This window comes from Poeciliopsis prolifica, unplaced genomic scaffold, assembly GCF_027474105.1.
Source record: "Poeciliopsis prolifica strain line A6 unplaced genomic scaffold, Auburn_PproV2 SCAFFOLD031, whole genome shotgun sequence".
Taxonomy (NCBI): Eukaryota; Metazoa; Chordata; class Actinopteri; order Cyprinodontiformes; family Poeciliidae; genus Poeciliopsis; species Poeciliopsis prolifica.
In genome coordinates, this window is record NW_026562406.1 from 4,399,974 (window position 1) to 4,422,096 (window position 22,123).

Below are 22,123 nucleotides of genomic sequence, written 5' to 3' on the forward strand. Positions count from 1 at the left end.
TTATTTCATGGTCTTCTAATTAATAATTTAATCATGTATTTATTTAATTAATTTGGTCCCTTTTAATCGTCCGTAAAAATGTAACTCAGCTTTGCATTCTTTTAAATGTCTTGTTTTTCAGCATTTTTTAAATATTTTTTGAAATACAACTGCTTGGATTGTGTTTTGCATCAGAACTCTTCACCCTTATACAAATAAAGCAAAGAGAGTTTTGTCCAGGCCTCCAGAATAGTTCATTTGGCTTCTGATTTGATGGTGATGGAGTCGAGTGATTGACTGGTTCCTGGGTTGTTTTTCTGCTGTTCATCCTCTTCCTGGAGTGAAGAAATCAAAGTCCTGACAGACCCGCTCTTATCCTTGGATGGGGACCAGCAAACATATTGACAGCTGAGTCTTGTGAAGAACCAGCCGTCTAGTGCAGCCTCTTGTTTGCATGCTCACACCGGACCGAGTCTGACAGCGAGTCGTTTCATTTCCTTTTCAAACAAAACCTTGTTAATGAATGTGGCTGACTGATAGCAACATAACAGGCAACGATGCACCATGTAAAAATTACGCATCACTTTTGCCTGCCTTCCTCCTGTTACGGCAGCTCGGCTTTCCTGTTTCAGAAACAAATTCAAGTAGTTCAGATTCCACCTTTTATTTGTTCATTTATATTATGTTGCTCTTGCATGGTGGCATGTCTCTACTTTGGATTAAGATTCATTTGGTCTGTTTTTTCTTGTCACTTCATTCTTATTCTCATCTTTACATTTTGCACCTTCTCATCAAGGACTAAGGCATCCCAATTTTCCTTCTATGGTTCACATCCTCACATCTGTGTTTGCTTTGTTTTAACCTCTTTCCTGTCACAAGGACACTGGTGTCCTCATGGGACCATCTTCTGACATGTTAGTGTTCTTTGGGGCGACAGCTGAGGTCAGCAGAACTCTGTTATACTTTTTATGAGTTGTCTTTTCGCATGCCATCCTCTTTACATAGATTTCCAGTTAGTTATTGTTATTTTTCTAATTTGGAGCTGTGAAATCCTTGTATAGAAGTTTCAGCGTCCTTGTTTTTCTGAAACGTAGTATATTAGGAATTAGCAGGCAGACAGCTGGAGATAAATTTCTATTGACATGAAAACATCCAGCATAAATCCGTTGCTGGTCTTGGTTTTAATCCAGTTGTTAAAGTATGCCACACAGCTTTAGTGCAGAAAACCTTCTGCCAGACAGAAACTAGCTGGGGAAACAGAGCCTTTACTTTAATCACTTTTACAGTTTCTTCCCAGTTAAAAATATTAAAATACAAAAGGGGGGACATAAACCTCACTGATTTGACATTTTTTCTGGGAAATTGTAGCTGAAATTAAGAATTTCTTGGTTTTTATTCATAATATTAGTTTCTGATATTATCTGCAAATTTTATAACTGTCCCATTGTTTTGCTCAAACTTCATTTTTAATTTTTGTTTTATTATTCCTCTATCTGTGATGATGTAGTTGCTGTAAAGCACTTTGGTCAGATGAGGCTGTTGTAAATGTGCTATAGAAAGAAACTTTGACTTTAACTAATGAAACAATAACGACAGAACTTCATTCACGTAAATAATGTGAACCGTTCTCTAGCAACTTAATTTCTGTATTTTGCTCCAGTATTATTCATTAACCTTCTTACCTGTTTATTTTCCATAAACTTTGCCCACACTAAACACAGTCCACCTGTATTACCTTAGAGCGACAGGTTTCAGACAGCAGGTCCTGTGTTCACCACTTTTGGCTGACCAGTAGTCGAGGATTTAGTAAACTGGCCATGATGGTTAGTGTTTATTCCCCCGCCCCAATTGGAAGGCAAAACGTCTGTTTCTCGTGTGACCGTGCCAGACTCTCATGGTGTGAGAACCTTACTCTTTATCTCCTCCTGAGCACCACCTGTCTCTCATTACTGGACACAGGCTCTCCGTATCCACAGCCTAATTCAAGAGCTTTGTAGACGAGACTCTGTCTGGCTTCACCGAGGCCAAAAAGCCAGCTCTGATGCCTCATGATTAACAATTCAAATGGGCCTGGACAGCAGGGCTCATTCTTATTCCTTTCTCTTGCATTAAAGAGCCGTAGTTGGACATTAATGGCTCGAGGCTGACAGCAGCCTTCGGCGAACGTTAAAAAACGGGTTTGAAAAAGAATGTCAAAGCCTGGCGCCTCTTGCTAAATGCAAGGATCCGTTGAATTATTTGAACGCTGAGCTTCTGCGCTGGTCTTTGATAAATATTTGCCTTTCATAAACCGTTATTCTGAAAAGGATGTTTGCACTCATTAAAAAAAAAGGATGTTGAATTTATGTGTTAATTAGATTTAGTGAAAGAGAGGAAACTGGATGATCACCAGCTGTTAAGAGATGCTTAATGAATTGAAAGGCACTGAAGACCTGTTCCCTGCACCCAGTGTAGCTCCTCCCTGCAGGATGGAGCAGCATATGTCTGTGGCATTGGCACAGGATCAAAGCGGGAGACAAGCCACCTCAGCTGGTAACGACCCCCTTTCTCTCATAACAGCCTAAATTATCTCTCCGTGGAGCGCCGAGATGCTTGGATTGGTATTAACCAGTCAATTTTGGATAGTTGAGCTTTCAACTCTGAAATAAAAACTAATAAATAACCAGTTTGCTGCATCAGTGCTGTAATAATCTCACATCACCACCAACAGCGAGTCTCAGTGTGAGTCTCAATAGCCGCTTCGGTCATTTCATACATTTCCATAGCAGATTAAATAATTGCAAGTACATATTTCACCCGATGACAAAAACGACATTCTTGAGCATTGAGGGGCTAATTCCAGTCAAGGAATTAAAACTGCACACACCTCGAAATTATCCATCTAAGTCTACCTTGACATTTAATAGGTCGGTGATTGTTTATTACGAGGGACACCAGGATAACACTGGATCAGTACAAATAGGACAGCATGTAATATTTTGTGTTATAATCAGCTTATCTGGTGGTTGCCCAAGTGTGCAGACAAACAGCCAGTCTGGTTTATGGAGAATTAATGTGATCAGGGCAGGTTTGTGAGGTTCTCTCTTTTTTAATTACTCACGGGAAGTCTTGCCCTAACAGAGGAAGTCAGGAGATACGAACAGTCAAATTAGTCATGAGGGTTTCTTATTGTGAAGTGGGCGAAATCTGGTCTGGTCACAGCAAAATAAATTACGTGTATCTCTTTATTTTACAATATAAATTAAATATTACAATAAGAAAAAAATGCTGCCCTTTTAGCCATTTAACTCATCTTTTCTTGATTCATATTTACCAGTTTTTATCTGTTTCAAAAAGCTTAAATGTGAAGTTTTGCCACTTTTATTTTGTGATAATTGTTTACTTGCTCACTGGTGATAAACACAGTATGCACAAATTCAAGAAACTCAATGTGTGCTAGTCATCTTTTTGCATGTTTTGTTCCAATTCAAACTTTAATGTTGATCTCTTCAGGGGAAAAAAGATAAAATCCCACCAAGCATTATGTTCGCTAGAGAAATGTTCCAGTTTCCAATATGAGGTTTCTAAAACTTTTATTCACCTTTGTTAGTTTTTACGGCCAAATGGAAGCTCTCACAATCAGTTGTCAATAGAAATATTTCACTTAGAGAGAAATACTCCTAGAATTGCTGCCGAACGTTTGTGGAGGCCGAGTGATGGGTCAGGGCAAAACTTGTTGAATGAGCATCAAGGCAAGTTTATTTGTATAGCACATTTCACCAACAAGGCAATTCAAGGTGCTTTTCCTGACGAGATGAAAAAATAGGACAACAAAGAAGCAAAAATAAGCAGGCATATCCAGTATCTGTACAGAAACACCAAAAACTGAAAACATTCAGCGTTGATGTTTAGATTTTTTTTGAATGTCTGTTTTCTCAGATTCCCCCTCCGTTCTGATTTGTATCTCTTTTTAAAGTTGCAGAACATAATGTTGCACTGCGGACTTTGTCTGATTTGGATATTCCTCGATTTAAAAACTGGAAATATTTTTACAAATATTTTTTAATTATGTGTTTTTTTTTTCTTTTTCGTACAATAATTGTACAAATGTTGGCAAAAAATAATGCAAAAAATAGCAAGTCGGCGCTGGGTTTAAATTTTGACATGGTGCACAGAGTTCATGTGCCTTTCCTGTGCTTGGTGTGTTTTCTCCAGGTACTCTGGTTTCCTCGCAAAACATTAGTTTAGTGAAATTTAAACATAACCTCTCAAAAGAAAATTGCTTGTTGAATTTTATTGTTCCAGTATACCCCCATTTTCTGTCTTTGAAGCAGTACACCTAATTTTTTTGTCTGGATTCCCTCCTGCATTTTTTCTTCTTGTTGACTTTGAGCACTTGCCAAATTTAAAAGCTCTTTACTGGCATTATTAATAACAAATTCCATAATCTAGTGCTTTTGGATGTAAGGTTTGACATCAGACCACTGATCTCACATCCGTCGCCTTTTCAATTTCATTTGATTTTTAAGGCCATTTTATTTAAGTCTGTTTGACCTTCTTGACATCTTCACCCTCCCGGGAGAAATATTGTATATGTGTGTATATATAATATGTTATTTAACAGAAGCAAGCATCTTCTATTTTATGTTTTTCATAATGATAATTTAACTCCTGTTGGTAACCAAAAGAGCCCAGTTGTACATACTGTACATCCTGTGCAGGATGTACAGGAGTCTCTTTAAAGACAAAGTGCTACAAATCACCTCAGGTGCAAAAAGTCAAAATCTAAAGTTTACAGCACGACACAAAAAATCATAACTTCCTCCCAACACATGTTTTATGGTGAGCTGTGCTGCATGGTTTATGAGTTGCTTCAGAGCCTTCTCCAGAGCACAGTCAGAATAAAAAAGATGCATATTTATGAGAACTGTCTTGTGTTACAAGCTGTTTACTGCTCTGACGTGAGAGAGGAAGGTTACCATGTGAACTGAATCACAGTCTGTGGAAGGCTTGCCAGCAAATCCAGCTGGGGATGAGTAAGCCTCTGTGTCTGAGTGGGCAACGGCGTTGGGCTTCATGCATTTGCTCAGTTGCAGCAGTAATCATCATGTTCTCGGCGGCCCTTAAGTCAGCGAAATGGCTTCAGCTATGCATGAATTTGAAACCTGTTTATTCTCTGTAACGAGGTTTTCTCTGTGTTACGTGGCAGCGTCAGACTCAGCTCTGTCACTGGGAATTGAATGAATATCACATCCCCACACCCATTTTCACATACAAATCTATTGTGGATTGTTGCTTCATTTTTACCCAGGTTCAAGTCTCATCTGGCATCTTTGTGTTCATGAAGTGAGATTATCGGGTTTGCAGTCGTTCTTCTCCAATATGCAGGCCTTCTTTTTCAAATTAACCTTGCCTGGCTGGTATTAGCACAGTTTATTATCCCACTGTACCCTCCCTTGCTCTGCAGTTATCACTATATTTTAATCAATCAGTTTGTAAGTGAGCTTTGAGGCAGCTGTAGACTGTAGTTTCATATTCTGCTTTTAAAATAAATGTCCCGATTTGTCCCTCCATAGCTTTACACAAATTATTTCTCTTGATGCTTTTTTTCCTTTCATCTTTTCAGCATCTTGTGAAATGACCCAGGCGCCATTAAAGCCACAAACGTCTCGGCGTTTTATTAGGATTTCATGGACAAACTAATGATTGATTTTGAAGTGGAAGGAAAAGCATTCATGTTAGCAATGAAGTGATAAGAACTTTGTTCCAATTCTCCCCAATTATATTTTCTCTGTGAAACATAGCAAGATATGTGGGCAGCATTAGAATTGTTGGTGCCATGAAAATAAATAAATTATTTACATTAGGAGCAGGGAAAATGTCAAGCCATTGACACGAGAGAGTAATTGGTGTAAAACAGAGTTTATCAAGAAATTTTAAACAAAGATAAATGTTTAATATCTTATTGTGATGATTACTGCTCTTAGTGTTTGCTTAAACAGCATCCTCTCTTTGTTCCCTAGAGAACGTGCATTCTAACCTTAACTCAGAAATTTCTTAAAGGCTGTCAAACTTTTCCAGTACTGCATGTTCCTTGACACTCAGGAGTGGAAAGCTCAAATGAATAAACAGTGCAACTCGGCAGCAAAACATTCAGTCGCTACCTTATATGCTCACCTACTCACTTGAATGAAAACGTCTCAGCAAATCTAGACATGTAGAAACGAACTTTCTCTTGTCCCAGGCTCTGTTTTTCTTTGACTACCAGCAACAAACTGTTGTTCTTAAGTCTGACCAGTGTCTGCATCAGCCCAAGAAAATGTCAACACGCTACTCTCACACCAACAAATTTTTGTGCCGACTCACTTTCAGGCAAAAAGAAAATCGCGCAGTGTTTCTCCGGCTTAGGTCTTCTTATTCAGTAACTGCATCCACACTGAATAGTGTTGTTAGCATGATGTGGAAGAGCCTGAATATGGTGTTTTTGAGTTTACAACCATGCAGTCTGAATCGATGCGTTTTTCTTTTTCTTGTCCATCCTAATATTTAGCAAGTATTTATTTTAGTCCATTTCATACTTATGAACACAAGTTGATTCACTGCCACCGTTTTCTGATCCATCATTGGGATTTTCTTCTGTGATGCATGTTATTCCTTTAGTCCCGTTTGTGTCTTTAGTAATGTGGTTGTCGAATGTGTGGGAGTTGGGAGCCTTATTATTTCCTGAAAATATATCAATTGCCATTCAGTCTGCATTTTGTTGTGCTCAGATTCACATGCAGTCACAGGTAAATACTTTACACTTGCAGACAGCTGATGTGTTCTGTATTAGCGCCATGCAGGATCCTGTGTCTGCACACAGCTAAAACCTAAGCTGCACTGATTATGGAACCCATGCTGCCATTTCCAATGATTTGAACTCGCAAGCGCTTACAACGCTGGACTAGATTACTGTGTGTCTGGGCCAGGAGTATGTGCGCAGCATAGACATATGCTAAGAGGAACTATCGTCTAGGTGTTTGTTTGTTTTTTTTTATTTTTTATTTTTTTATTAAAGGGAGAACATCCAGGAAAGAAAGAGTGTTGACACTGCATTTGTCTCGTCCTTCAGCCTCCTTAATGGCCTGGTCAGCTTGTAGAAGTTTAACCACAGACAACAGACATAAATAAAATATTGTATAATAGAAGGATGTTTACCTTGGAGGATTTAGAGAGGTAAAAATCATCTTCATAGCATATGCTCCAGCTGAAGGTAGCAATTTGTAAAGCTATCAGTTTTTTTTTTTTTTTTAGGTAATCCTTAGTTAGGTCATAGCAAGATGAATGACTTGGCGGCCATATTAAGAACACTGGCCTGTAATGGAAAACATTTTTGTCAGGACTTTTGTCCTGACATAGTAAATAAATATGAGATTTAAGTTAAAAGTCATCCAGTAGAATCGATGTGTATTGTTTGCCTTTCAGTTGTACTCAATGTAATTGGCCTGTTTGATGAGCCAGTCTTTTGTGAGCTTCTAGAGTTTAATATGGAGTCTGGGTGCTTTCCCGTTTCTTTTGTTCATACTTTTGATTGCAATTGTTAAGTAGTCTGACAAATGAAGTCTCAGACAGGCTTTGCTGTGATGGTGTGCCGTGTTGAAAGCGTTATAATATAGAGTTCTATTTATGTCTAGTGGACATGTAAATAAAATGGAAAAATACAATAAATATTGTTCTGATCAACTTAAATTGATACTAAAATCCTTCTGAACACATGTGTGCCAATTTTTAGTCAGTTTACGTGAAACTCCGTGATTTATATTAACTCACAAAACAAGCAAATAAAAATATGTGTGAAAGGTAGCATTGATTTTATTTAACCTGAAAGGTTTCTGCAAGTTTTGGCTAAAATGTTAATCACTGTTTCCAGCTGACGAGAGATTTTTAAATGCATTTAAAAACTTTATCTCTGTAAATGTCTGAGCTGGTCACTGCGGCATGTTTATAGAAAATGTGGAGAGAATGATGGTGCATCCAGATACACTATAAATGCTGTGCTGTGTTAAGCAAAACCTGGACACACAATTTAACAAAATATGAGGCAGTTTCATGTGGAAAGTTGTGTGGCAGCTCTATTAATGTATGTGATGCGTTTATTTAGCACGAAAGAGTGCTGCTTTTTAGTTTTATTATAAATGTATGAGTTATATCCTGTTTGTGAAGAACGGTCTGTTTTCTTTTTGTCAAACAACATTTCTTTCTATTTCTGTCTAACCCATAGGCGGGCTTATTACAGCATCCATGAGTACCCGTCATCCATATTCAATGCAGTAAGCAGTGAGCGAGCAGGAGAGTGCGAGAGAGCATAATGAGGTTACCCGTGCTCATTAGAGATTATACACACAGCTTTCCCAACTCAGAAAGATCAAAAGGCTGATCACTGAGAGTAGGATGGGGAAAGCCTCTTGTGTCAATTATTCATTGCAGAAATAATAGCAAAACCCATCAAGAACTCATCCTATCAGGACGCTGGTGTGGAGTGAAACCACAGTGAAGCCATCAGTAGCAGAAACGGTTAAACAGCTCGAGTATTTTCTCCATAAAACCCACCATGGGGTTTTCTGAGGAACTGTCCATGGTGCCGATCACAAAGTCAGCCGAATTTGTAGCTCAGGCTTCCCTTAGACATGTTTACGTTATTACATGAACATGTTAGCAGCAATTTCCCCACTGTAGTAATAATGTAAATCATTATGTTCAGTTGTCAAAGGACTTGTCTGGCTGACTTTTGTCCAATTTGAAGGGACTTCTACCATATTTTTGACATAATACTTATTTTCAATTACGTTCTCTTAGGAAATGGATTATAAAATATGTTTCTACATATGAGAGGCGTGTCATCTACGTACAGTGGGTGTGCACTTAATGTGCCACTGTTTTGGTTACATAATCATTGTTTCTGCAGTGGCATATTTACACATATTCATCAAATGAGCACATGACCAAATGCTTTGTATTTGATTTTGTTGCAGTATTGAACACAATTAAAACATAGGTGCTATTAAATAAGTCAAATTATGTTTTGGAAGAGCACAAAGAGACTAACTAAAGCAGACCAGGGAACAAATCAAGGAAATCAGACAATTATAAAAATGAAGAAAAATGTGACCATATTTTAACAAGATCAACAAAACCTGCAGAAGAAAAGGCAAGATTGTGGAAATCCAGAGGAAAAATATTACAGAAAACATAAAAAAAATCTTGTAAGCCATAGGCTAAAATCTCAGAACCAAATTGCAAAAGTACAGAAGTATAGATTTCTCTGGATGCACCTCTCATGGATACATTTGCATTAGTGCCACAGAGGCACAAATGCTAGGCACAGCCTAAGGGGTTGGTCTTTTGCATCTGTCTTCATCTGCTGTGCTGTAAACGCCTCTTCACTTATACAAGAACTCATTACTCACAATGGCAGCCATTTAAGTCTTTTATCAGAGAGATTTTTAATTGAACATTGGCGAATGTGCTCCAAACAAATGGGCCTCAGCAAGCCTGCGAGTGGAGTGTTTGTATGTGTCTGTATGTCTGAGAGTGCACGGGTCTCCGCCTGCACAAATGGGTGTGTGAAATATTCATCAGTGCCGTAACTGACTGGTTCAGAAAATAGTACATATTAGATATGAGCCCACACAGAAGAGGGCAAGCGAGTTGTCTGTGGAGGCTCTGAGTGATTGACACGCAGGAATCTGCTTAGAGGTGCATTGTTAGCCTTCGTTGGATCGTACAGGTGGTTTCTTCTCTGAAGAAGATATAAACATAAAAATAATAACACCTGAAAAAGAGAAGCATTGTGGCGTGTGCGAGAACCGTGATGAAACTGCTCCCATTGTTCAGGTGGGACTAAGACCAAACAGGATGAATATGGAAACACTGGTTCTGTGGGTCTGGCTCCCTTCTCTGGGTCCTGGAAACCATATTAGGATACATGACAGCGTGACCTCTGAAGTGGCAAGACATGCTAAATAAAAATCTGACAATAGACAGAATATTAGTGTTTTTGCCGTATTTTAACAAGACAAAGATTCAAAAATCATGTCCAGAGATCAATATCGGCAAATTTTATTCATCTTTTAATATTTAGCAGTATCGATCCGATAAGTAAAACTGATCGATTATAAAAATCAATGTGTATTTTCATCTTGTTGACATTTATTTTGGAGAGGATTATCTATGTTGTGTTTTTTATTTCTAGTCTGTGTGACAGTGATAGTGATGCCACACAAGTTTGTGAGGGCATTTAACTAAAGCAAATTAGGCAGTGTGGTCATTTTGTCAGGGTAGGGAAAGATATATAATATCTATGATATCGGTCATTGGGCAAACCAGCGATATTAATATCTCACATCGATATGTAAATGTTCTTACTAACTAAACGCTGTCCTGTAATAAAGACATTTGTGGCACCATTGGTTACTTTCAGATTTCTTGACATGACTACTCCCCAAATGAATCAATTGGGATGTTTAAAGTAAAGCTCTGAGGGACTTTAAAACATGTACCGGTACTCAGCAGGTTTATAAAATCTAAAGTACAGATGAAAATCAGTCAGATTAAAAATGACTGCAGCCACAACTCTACATTTATCTTTTCATCTCTCTTTATTGCTTGAAAACAGAATACCGTTTATTTCTTTTTATCAGATTGGAAGGTTTAAATGTTAACACAACATGGCACCGTTAATCTGTAAGTCCCGCTATGAGACATGGGGATCAAAGACTCAAACATGCCAACTGTCAATGGCCTCGGCTCAGATGCCAGAAGGGTGCAGACAGAGTCAAAGTGTGTTTCCCTTCATTCACCGCATGCTGTTCTCTGACCTCATTGCACACTATCTTATTAGATTTCTCTTTTTATATTATGCACTTGTGGATTGTGAAACCAGCAGATGGAGCAAAAATGAAAATTTTGTCCATTTGAATGGATTCCAATATCCCGCATTCAGAGTCCAGTCAAGCTGTGCACAATCACGCGTTCCCACGCGCAGCATGTATTATTTGCTGAGGGCTTCTGGTGGCTCCAGTGGTGCCTATTTTAGTCTTGCTCAGGGGCATGTGGCGTTCTGCTGCTGGAGTACGTGCGCATGTGTGCGCCGCTCACACACACTGACACAGATAAAATCCTGTTTAATATTAGAGTTTAATCTTGGAGCACTCAACCTCAGACTCAATACCGACTACTTTTGGTTAAAAATAAAAACTGGACGTAAACTTCTTCTTTTTTTTTTCACATATTCAAGTTCCCTTTGGATTTGTGGAAACTTATTTTCAAATTTACAAAGGTCCACATCCTACATTTTTTTTGTTTTATTCATTCATTTGAAAAATTTGCAGTTCCCTTTCTGTCCGTCTGAATTAAGCGCATTTACATATATTTCACAGGTAATGTGAACATATACACACACAAAAAAAAAAACTAATTACTGAGAGGTCCTGTTTCTATTTTGGTCCCGATGTGGCAAAAATCTTCATTTCCTGACATTGATCCTCTTCCTTTCTGTTCTTCTTCTTAGGAGACTGAGATCAGCACCAGAAGGAAGGAGTGTGAAGCACTCGAAGCAGAGGTGAAGAAAAAGAATCAAACATGTCAGACTTTGGTAAGTGCTCCAAAAATATATCCTGGCCTCTGAATGAAAGGATGATGGTTGAAATTGATTTCCACCCGAAAGCCTTTCCCCACTATCTTCACAGCCAAACATCCCTGGAGAGAGACAGTGAGAGAATGGGTGACATAGACAGCTTGGCTCTCAAAAGATAGTGGGTTGTCAAAAATGACAAAAAAAAAAAAAACCCAACAAAAAACACCCTAATCAGAAGCATTAAATCTAGCCTGGTACATATGAATGTGACAGTCATGTTATTGTTCATGTTTGTCGACACTCACACTGTTCAAGCCAATGCTCGGTTGTCACTTTGTTGGTTTCTTTTGTACGCACAACACATCAAGAAGCTCCACACAAAGCCACTTTGCAATATCCAGAGGTACACTGCAATATCTGTGTTTTTATACCACTGTAGAAGGTCAGCTGTGTTGCAGTGCTTGTGCATTTTCATTTGTTGTTTCTTGAAGGACGTTTTCCTTACAGTGCCCCAGAAATGTCACTCCTGCAGCTGGAGTGGCCTTTACCCGGTACAAAAGCTAAAGGGAACAAACACAGAAAAGGAGGGAAAAAAAAAAAAAACCAAATCTGTGGAGAGAAGATGAAAGAAATGACTGAACTGCTTCCAAATAGATGTTTTCTGTTCTGAGGCACTGTGGCTGTGATAAAGCAGTCATTATTTGCTTGAAAATATGTTCAACAGCATGAGCCAGATCCAAGAAAATGCTAAATGGTTCTTTGGACTCAGGGGTTTTGATTGAAACTAAGTGTGATTGCATGTACTTTCAAGTTGTATTATTTAAGGAGAGTCGTCACGATTGACATGTCTGATTTGGATGATGATTCAAATTCAGACATGTTTTTTTAATCCCCTCGTTGTTTTGACAAACCATTTAATTCAACTAAAAAAAACAACACTTTTTCAGTCCACTGCTTATAATTCACTTACAATATTTATAAGTTTTTAATTTATTCATTTAATTTAAATGAGCAACAAATTGTGAGGGTATTAAGAAAAATAAGTAGGCTATTTCCTTGCATTAAGGCTAATGATTATATATACTCACAGTGAAACGTAGTCAGAATAAATACTGTTTTCTATTTTAATTTCAATACTGTCAGATTCGATGTTTAAGCAATGTATGGACATTAGACATTTTATGTTTCCAACTTTGTCTGACCTCACAACTTTGGGAATGATGGTTGGAAGTTTACATAAACTCACTCCTAAACCTAAATTCCCAGACAAAAGTAGGAATGCCACCATTAGGCTAATTAATTTGGCCGATTTTGTTAGATTTCTTGAAATAGCATTTTTGCAATTTGTTTCGACTGTTAATGGAACATTTTAAGTAAAACACACCAGGAAGAAACTGTGGTGAACCGGTTCCAGGACCATGATGGCAAAGTCTCCAGGATGCATGTGGGGAGTGAGGGCCGGGTTATGTGTCCGATCCAACAGACTGGATACTGTAGCTCAGATTGATCCTGAATTGTGGATGGACAAATAATGTTACATCTTATTGCTGTAAACTGAATCTAATCTATTTTTCAAATAATAGCTTCTTACAAATACATATTTAAACCTGCAATGTGCTGTTCTTTATTCCCCTAAACTCTTTGAAAGAATGCAGTGGCTTGATCCAAAACCCAGCCTGAGATTGAGAGAAAAAAAAAACGCAGTGTCCCTCATGTGCCAAAAGGAAATTGTTGGTAGTTAACGTCTCTGTGCTATGACATCTATAGCTGACATCTATTGCGCGTTATGACATTAGCAACAAGCCGACGTACACAGTCAACAGGATGGATTGATGCGATCCAAGATGGAAGTGGTATTTGGGAGGGAAGCTCCTTAAGTAGTCGGGTTGGGATCATGTTTAAAGCTCGAGTCGATGGTTTAGGTAGAGTTACTGTTACTGTTGCTGTTGCTGTCAGTTCAGGGAGCTTAGCAGGACAGAAGCAGCCCAGACCAAATGGGTACCGCTGATCAACGTTAATCTGAGAGAAACCATGTGGGCTCCTGTAATCCTTGATAAAGGTTGGTTCAAAAAAATTGAACATGCTTGAAACAGAAGTAGGAACAAAATAATGCTGGATTATTCCTATGAAAGGTTGGAGCTGGAGGGATTCAGCAGTAATGGGACTATTTGGTCCAACATCATTTCAATTTATATACTCTTGCTTCGAGCCCTTTAGATGAGCTGTCTTTGTGTGTGGCTCTCTGCCCCAAATAAATACTCCATTAGGACTGTTTTCTTTGCTGACCTCCTCCGACCTTCCCTACTCACGGCAGCCAGCGTGTCTCTCCTCGCCCATTGTCAGCCTGCTGAGTTCAGGGGAAACTACCCGAGGGACAAACTGTCCCCACATGGTGAGCGGGACTGACAGGCTGGTCTCCACAGTAGCACCATGGCTCTGAAGTCTCCCTGCACCTGGCACGGCGAACAGAGACACAAACACAGACAAGTTCAATGAAGGAGGTTGGGATGGCAAGCTGACAGGAATGTCACTTGCAATTTGCTCTAAACTGACTCGCCTCCCTCCTCGTATTAGATTTTTTTTTACGAACGAAACCGGGCACTTCACCCACTTTTTCGAAAGATTTTAACTGTCTATTTTATGAACACTGACAGCTAATATATCAATATACACCATTTTTTATTTTTTATGTTTTTTTTTCTGACTCGAGTGCTGGAATTCCAGGGTCAGTAAACGCCTCCTGGTGATTCGCCTCAGCCGTCATGTATATAAACACGCAGAGCAAATGTGAGAAATGACAGTAAACACTGTCACCGCCATCTGGCACCTCCACCTTCCCGCGTGTCTGATGTTCAACCGCCGGCCGTCACATCATCAGCGCTTAAGGCCTGTTGCCATGGTGACAAGCAGTAGCTGGGCCAGCATCGCTCAAATATGCATCATGTTTATTGACGATCAATACGAGGGCAGTCCGCCAGCGGACTCGACAAGATCCGGCGTGTCTCTGTGATGTATCCCCGGAGTAGCTGGGTGAAATACCTGTAAACACAAACAAGCTGTGAACACAAAACAACAAAAAAGGAAACTTCCAGAAAGGGCAAGCTTGGCGTCTGTCATTGGTTTTATGTGCTAGGGGAATACAGGAACATCCTCACATGTATTCCACTTTATTTAAATGTTCCCCTCCTCTGGCGTTTTTCAAGATTAGTGTACTTGTGGAGGACAGGAAGGCTGAAGCATTGATTAAATAAAGTGGAGTACATATGGAGCTGGAGTGTGTGATGCACTCCTCTCTCTTCGTCTGTTGCAGGTTTGAGACAAAATTTGCACTGAGTGCATGAAGGCACAGATGTGAAACGTTGACTTGGCAATACAGCGACGTTCTCAGATGCATTCCACTTTATTCAAATGTTCCTCTGGCTTTTTCTGAGCTCTTCACAGAAATACAATGTATGGTATGTTTTGGTTAATTTTCAGCGCATTTTTGATAATTATTACCTTTGTCAGTTTCAAAATGACCTTTGTGGGTTTTTGAGTCATTAACAGAGGGTTGCCAGCTATTTTGTCCAGTTTATTTTTCTGTAATATAATTTAAAAAAATATGTAATACTCATAAATTGTCTTTGATTCTTATACTATTTGTGCAGGAACAGCCATTCAGGTGGATAGCTCAACTGGTAAAGTTTTGAGTTAATATCTTGAGGGATTCTAAGATGCAAACTTACTGGTGTTGCTTATTTGTGTGTCAGTTTTGATTGAAACAGTTCGATACAGATCAAATTAAACTTTGTCTTTTAAACCAAATATTACTAAATCTTTCGTCTGTCTGTCTTTTTCTTACATTTTAAGATGCATTTTCCAACAAAAATGAAAAAAACAACTCACCAGGAATACTATATTATTGGGTTTTAATGTAAACACTTTCTCAAGACATTGTTGTCTTGTTTTCTCTGTCAAGCAGTCACACTAATGTTGCTACGCTAAAGTTGCCTGGGGCTGCATCAATTTGCCTAATCGGCTGTCAGTCTGCTGGAGTGTTTTTCAAACAACGACGAGACCTGGAGAAGCATACGGACGAACATTATTTAATGGTGTTGCACAAATTGCATCCTGACACAAAGTGAAATAGTTAACCTCTCCCTTGGCAGAACCCGAGTGGACTGGCAGCATGCAGCTGATGAGGCAGATTGATTTTATGTTGCCTTCACCAACTTCACTCAGTAACACAAGCGTCATTTGGTCAAGAAAACGGTGACGAGCTTAACAACGGTCTCGTGTGAAAACGCCGATTGTGTGGACTCTTTGTTTTATCTCACCAATTAAATTTCGAATAGTAAATATATATATTTTTCAGCTGCATTTACTTCAATTGAGTGTCAGATGGGACATCCTCCTTGTCCTTAAGTGATCCAATTTTTGTGCCTCCTACTGCACGGCTACCTAATGATATCAAAATGTAAAGGTCATCCGGAGGAAGGAAACATGGATGACTCTTCCTTCATTTACCTCTGTGACGCAAATGGCTTTGGTTAAAAATAAAGTCAAGAAAGCGACAGCTGGCTGCACCAAGAGCAAATGATGAGCTCTGCCGTACTGAACAGAGAGTAAGTGGGTGAAATCCTTGGATTGCTCATGAGTTAAATGACAGGGTTGATTCATCTGTCAGGCTCATCAAAATTAACCACGCTGCTGTCTCGGACCAGGTTGAGTCATACAGTCACAGACAATAAAATGGCCCCTCTTTGCTTCAATATATTTTTTCTCTATTGTGTATCAATTATGTAGCTATTCTCGCTTTAACAAATAATAAATAATATAAGCCCAGGTAAAGTGGAAAATTAATGAACCTATGTTTATTCTTTTTTATTACTATTATTTCATTTAATCATGAGGGTCCATCTGAGTATATAATATGAGTTTATGGGGAAGGAGTTCATAAGTTTCTTACTTCTTCCTGCTCCTTTTTCAGCACTTTAAGATTATTGCAGTACTAAAATATGTGTCTTTTGCATTCCTTGTTCATATGTGATTTTATACATCTATAATTTTTAAAGTAACGAAAGAAAGAAAGAAGAAAGAAGGAAAGAAAAACTACAACGATCCTAATTTGATTTGACTATTTTCCAGGTATTTTGAGATAAGTATGGAAACAAAACACTTATATCATACTCAAAAGCATGAGTATGTAAAAATGTTGCTTTTTCCAGACTTTATCACATAAGTCTGGAAATTTTAAAATGTTTGTAACCTTCCATCCTTCACTATTTCTTTATATGCTTTCCCCCTTGCTTCTTTTCTTTCATTTGTTAATTCTTTTATGTATTTATTTACTTTTATTTGCTCCCTTTCTTCCCTCTTTTCCCTAGCCCTTTCTTGATACCTTTTTTTTCTTTCATCAGGTTCTTTATTTTTCCCATCCATGCTTTTGTCCTTTCCTAACCCTGTGTTGTACTTCTCCACAACTGAAACTCTGCCCTGTCTCCTGGGTTTAATCATCTTCATGATGACGTTTGGCATCTAATGTATTTCAAATTGTGATCGAATTACATGCAATAGACGCTATTTACCAGCAAGGTGACTTAGTTTAGTTTCATTGCATTTTATCTAGAAGCATCAAGCTAAAGGCTGCTGTTGGATAGATAGGCATTATTAGAGTTTTTATTTTAAAAACCATGTATCGTTTTCCACAGTTGTGCACTTCATTGTGTTGGTTTGTCGTGTAAAATTCCAATCCAATAGGGAAACAGGCTTGTGGAACATGCAAAGGTTTCACATGTCTGCAAAGCAATGCACAATGAAGATTGTGCATTTTCTTTGTACACTCACGTTGGTATTTAAGCAAATGTGGCTCAGCAGAAAATCCCAGTTTTTCAGCTGAATAATGCAGCTCAGTGTCGGCTGCAGTGTTTTCTGCCTTGTGTTTGTTCCATCTGTGGGCTCACAGACTCTCCACAAAAAATGTGTCTTGCCAAGGGATTATGACTTACATTGATCTGTTTAAAGCGTTAACGCGGCAACAATACAGCACAAAGGCGCAGCCGCTTTTATTGACACTTTTGTCCGAGGCGATATGTGTGTGCTCTCACATCCAAAATTTGGCTGGCCTATCAGAATTTCTCCAAGACCTCAATGAGGAGTAATCTCGTAATTTGCAAAAGAAACCGAGTAGACAGAATTAACAACAAGAGCTGGTCAAATGTCCTCCATAATGATGTAAAAGACTGAATGCCAGTCACCACAAACACACGATGGCTTGATGTTGCCACAGAGGGTGACAACATCAGTTCCTAGATTTACGGGTGCAATTACTTTTTCAAAGTATAAAAGTTTCATTTTTGGTGTCTGTAAAAATGTTTAATGTCAGACATGTTAATTTTAAGGACGTAATTATTTTACAAAAGCTGTATTTTGTATTTGTATTATTGTTTGTGAAAATATCCTTTATATGAAACATCAACATACAACAAGAAAGATAAAAAAAAATAAATAATTTTCACAGCACTGAAATGTAAAGTAAAAGTTTCTTTGTTCAGCTTTGGCAACTTTTTAGTCTTCAGTATGGATACCTGAAAGACAAACACCTTCAACTATTGTTATTGACTCCAAATTGCTGAAAAACCGGCAGTGAGCACAAAAGCCATTTAATGCATGCAGCTTTTAGAAGAAGCACTGAAACTAAAGAGAACACATCTGATCTCAGACGTGGCTTCACATGTGTGTAGTCTTCAGGCTGTTTACTCGGTAGTGCTTGTCCTTGACGACGTTTCTCCTCTGTCGTTTGCCTCCGTAGAGATTGTACGAACACCGGCAGCAGACAGGTTACACGGCTTTTGTAAGGGTTTACGAATGTCACTCATGAATCACCACAATAACGAAGCAAAATGTTTTCATCCGTCTAACAAGCGTTCTTCAGAATGGATCTACCTTTTTATGTTCACTTTAATCTTCGGTTCAACTCTGAAGCATCCTTCATGAGTTAAACATAAGGCACCAGGAGCAGAACGCAGGGGGCTCCGTTATACAGTAAATGTATCATGCATGAGCCTGTGGGTTTCCCGGCTCCTGACAACAACAACCCTTGGCTGCTGGAGCTGCAATAAATTGCTCGTCGTGGAGAACCCATCAGTTGACACTGCAAATTGCTGCCACGGCGCACTTCACAATTGTTGATTGAATGTAATTAGTTTTCCCCTCCTACAGTGAAGAGATTGTTTTCTTTTACTCTGCACTGGGCACACATGACTTGAAAAAGTTTGGTACGCACGTGTAAGAGCAAAAAAAAAAAAAAAAAAAAAAAAAAGAAAGGAAGGAAGGAAAGAAAAAGCTCAGAAGATTATATGTTTCGTTTTGCAAACAGTGCTGTACGTTTAAAATGCTCACATAAAAGCCACTTGGATGTCAATACTATTTTACTGCTGCTGTGACGCAAATGGCAGCTGCTTCTTTTAGTGATTCTATCCTCCACAAACTGCAGAATCTGAAGCAGTCTCCTTAGATGAATAATGCATGGGTCGTTGCTGACAACACGCTGGGTTTGAGTGCATTCCTCCTGTCTAATCATGGTGACTTTTCAGGTTCTAAGAGCTGCTTTCTTTCTGACTCCTTTGCCTAGGAGAATGAACTTCAAGAATTCCTGCAGGAGAACAAGCACTTGAATCTTCAGTGGTTCAACAACAGCCACAAAGCATCTGACTATGAAAAGGTAAGAGGTGAAAAGGCTTTGTAGAAGGCTTAAATACATTTTCACAGAGCTTTTAGCTTGGCACTCGGTTCTCTGTGTGTTTTTCTTCGTAGATCATGGCCTTCCTCTCTTCGCTTTGATGCAGCGTGGAGGCTTTCTTGGTCTTACCATAACTTAGCTACGTCCAGCATTCTAGTGAAGGAAATCACTGAAGGAAGTAAAATGTTGTTGAGATATTGACACCCCGTCGAAATAGTTTAGCAAACAGAGACCTTGGGCCTTTCTATGAGGAAGGCAATTTCCTGCAGTAGTAGCTCAGAGGCAGGTGTTTGCCACTAAGGTTAAATGTTATTTTATCAGGATATGAATGACTCTGGGAGCAACGTTCTCATATCAGACTGATATTAAAAGAAACAGGGTACAGTACAGCTCAGGTCTTGTCCTTTGCAAACACATTTGCAGTCAGGTTCCTGTGGTCGGGAAGGTCCTGCTTGTAATAAACTGGCTTTAACTGAATCTGGTGTCGTTTGGATCAGTGTGTCATGGTTGGGTGTGATGGGTGGATTCACGTTCACCTGTCGGTTCTTGCTGTGTTGTGGCTCTGCGGACAAGCAGACTTACGAGTCTGTGTTTTGATTTGTTAGTGTTTGTGCAGTTTATCTCCTTGAGGAATCATTAGTCATTCATGGCTGCTCTGAGGAAGGGGTTTTACTACATTACAGCTGCAGGAGCTCGTCAGCTCAGTGGCGATTAGGGGCCATTTAAAGTGCTGACGGAAAATAGAAGCAGTGAAAACACTGCTTCTAAGACTTTGTTCTGTTTCTTTCTTCACACGACGTTATACTGTCTCTAAAGAAAATGTTTGCTCCACAAATTATTTCAGTGAATTGTGTCTGAATCATATTATCAGACACGTTGATTTATCACATACGATGCCTCGTAAAAGTATTCACACCTCATCAAAATTGTCATTATTTTCTACTTTACAGCTCTAAACGTTAATGTTTTTTCTTATGACTTTATTCGTCAGACCGGAAGATCATGCATGGTTTTCTTTTCTTTTTTTTTCTCAAAAATAAAATCTGAAAAGTGTAATATGGATTTGTATTCCTAATCCTTTGCATTGATATCTCAGTTGGTGTAAAACTTGTTTTGCAATGTCCAAAAGAGCTCAAAGTCTAGACCTACAATTACCTAAAAATCAGTGGTATACAGGTTACAGGTTTCTTCTTTTCTTCATTCAGTCATTTTGAACAATTAAACATTAAAGCAAAACACTTTAAAACTAATTCAACAAAGCTTTAGCCCGTTTGAATTGGAAAGCTTTTCAGTTTCTCAGTGTGCAAAGCTAGAAGAGACCAAAAGACTTATTGTAATTGGACTGAAATGTGTTTTGTAAATGGTACAGGGTTGAATCGATCCAAACTAAACTCTTCAGACTCATATTTGTTGAAAAAAAATGTATGCACTACTTTATGGTGGTTAGTTAAATGTAAATTGTGACAAAATTGTGGAAAGTGATGTTTGAATGTTTTCCAGGGCCCTTTTGCTGGCAACAGGTGAATAATTATTTGTGTCAAAAGCAGCAGCTCTGCCTGTCAAAGGAAAGATGTGAGAAATAAGCCGAAAATAAGCAGATAGAAGTATGCAGAAAGATGAAGGAGGAGTTTTGCACTTGTTTTCCTGCCAGAGGACAGATTTTGTCAGTACCGTAGCATTTAGCCGCGCTTGATAAAGTCACAAAACAATTCGGGTGTGAAGATTATATGGCTAATCTTGTAGTCAGTTGGTTCCACAACAAAAAGCATGTCAGAAAAGAAAGAGTGAAAGAACTGCACAGTTATCAACTTGTTGTAGGTTTTTAACGACTGAGAAACATCCTGGTGTTTATATCTCAAACAGCAAATAAATTTTAGATGTACAATATAATACTGTATGTTGAGTTTTTAGCATTTTTATGCCTATTTATCTTTAAAATTCACTGAAGAACTTGACTGCAAAGAAAGAAAACTGACACAGCTTAAGTGCAAAATGGTTTGTTCAGATTTTCAAAACTGAAGAAAGAAATTAAATGACAATGCAATGATATGAAACGGGAATCAGATTTGACAAATGGATGAGTTGGCCTGTTACGGTTCACAAAACTGTAAATTGCTGTTTAGATCAATAATCTAAACCGTTTTGCTTTTGGACTGTCATCTGCCTCTGCCTTGACTCTTGACTTGTTCCATCTGAACAGGTGAAATCAGAGTATGCCCAGCTCAAAGAGAGGCTTGGTGTTGTGACGCAGGAGAGAGATTTAGCCCTGTGGGAGAGGAACCAGCTCCAAGGCAAACTGGAGAACCTAGAGCAGGTGCTCAAGGTAAGGAAACGCGACCCGGGTGATGCCACCATCTCTCCATTCTGTGTCCCCTTTCTAGATCTTGAAGTTCAATCATTCTGGGAGTTTGATGCGGGTGTTTTTATAGAGCCTACTTCTTCTCCAGCCCCTCCTCTCCTACCTGTGCCGCTCTAACCTCCTCCTCCTCTATGGTTTCTAATGTCCTCGACATGTCTGTTGCCTTCCAGCGTCGTGTTGGGAAGGTCTGACCTGGAGCTGTGAAAGAGCACAAGCTGGGAGCAGTCTGCCCTCTTTTCTTACCTATGTCACTCTTATGTTGTCCAACTTCACTGGATCTGTTGCTTCCTCCCTCCCTCGTCCCCTCTTCCCTTCCTCCCTGCTAGATTTCTAAGGTATCACTGCTATGGCCACCTGTTTTGGGAGCAGCCTGAGTTATTCCCGTACTGAATGTTTCATGTCAGTGGCTGTGCTTTTGTCTCTCTTTATCGGCGCGATGTTTATCAGACATAAAAAATTAAAAAAAATCACG

General features: G+C 39.0%; 1 protein-coding gene across 9 annotated transcripts in view; it reads left to right on the plus strand.

Moving 5' to 3' along the window:
• The window catches only part of rimbp2b (RIMS binding protein 2b), a 91,342-nt gene that overhangs the window by 35,413 nt on the left and 33,806 nt on the right, over positions 1-22,123 (plus strand). For 8 of the 9 annotated variants that reach the window (XM_055050485.1, XM_055050486.1, XM_055050487.1 and 5 more), the window contains exons 5-7: positions 11,507-11,590; positions 19,185-19,274; positions 21,493-21,615. In XM_055050485.1, the coding sequence (XP_054906460.1) occupies positions 11,507-11,590; positions 19,185-19,274; positions 21,493-21,615 (297 nt within the window). Of the gene's footprint in view, positions 1-11,506; positions 11,591-19,184; positions 19,275-21,492; positions 21,616-21,840; positions 21,987-22,123 lie in introns of those variants that run through there. The other variant, XM_055050488.1, reaches the window with a different exon arrangement.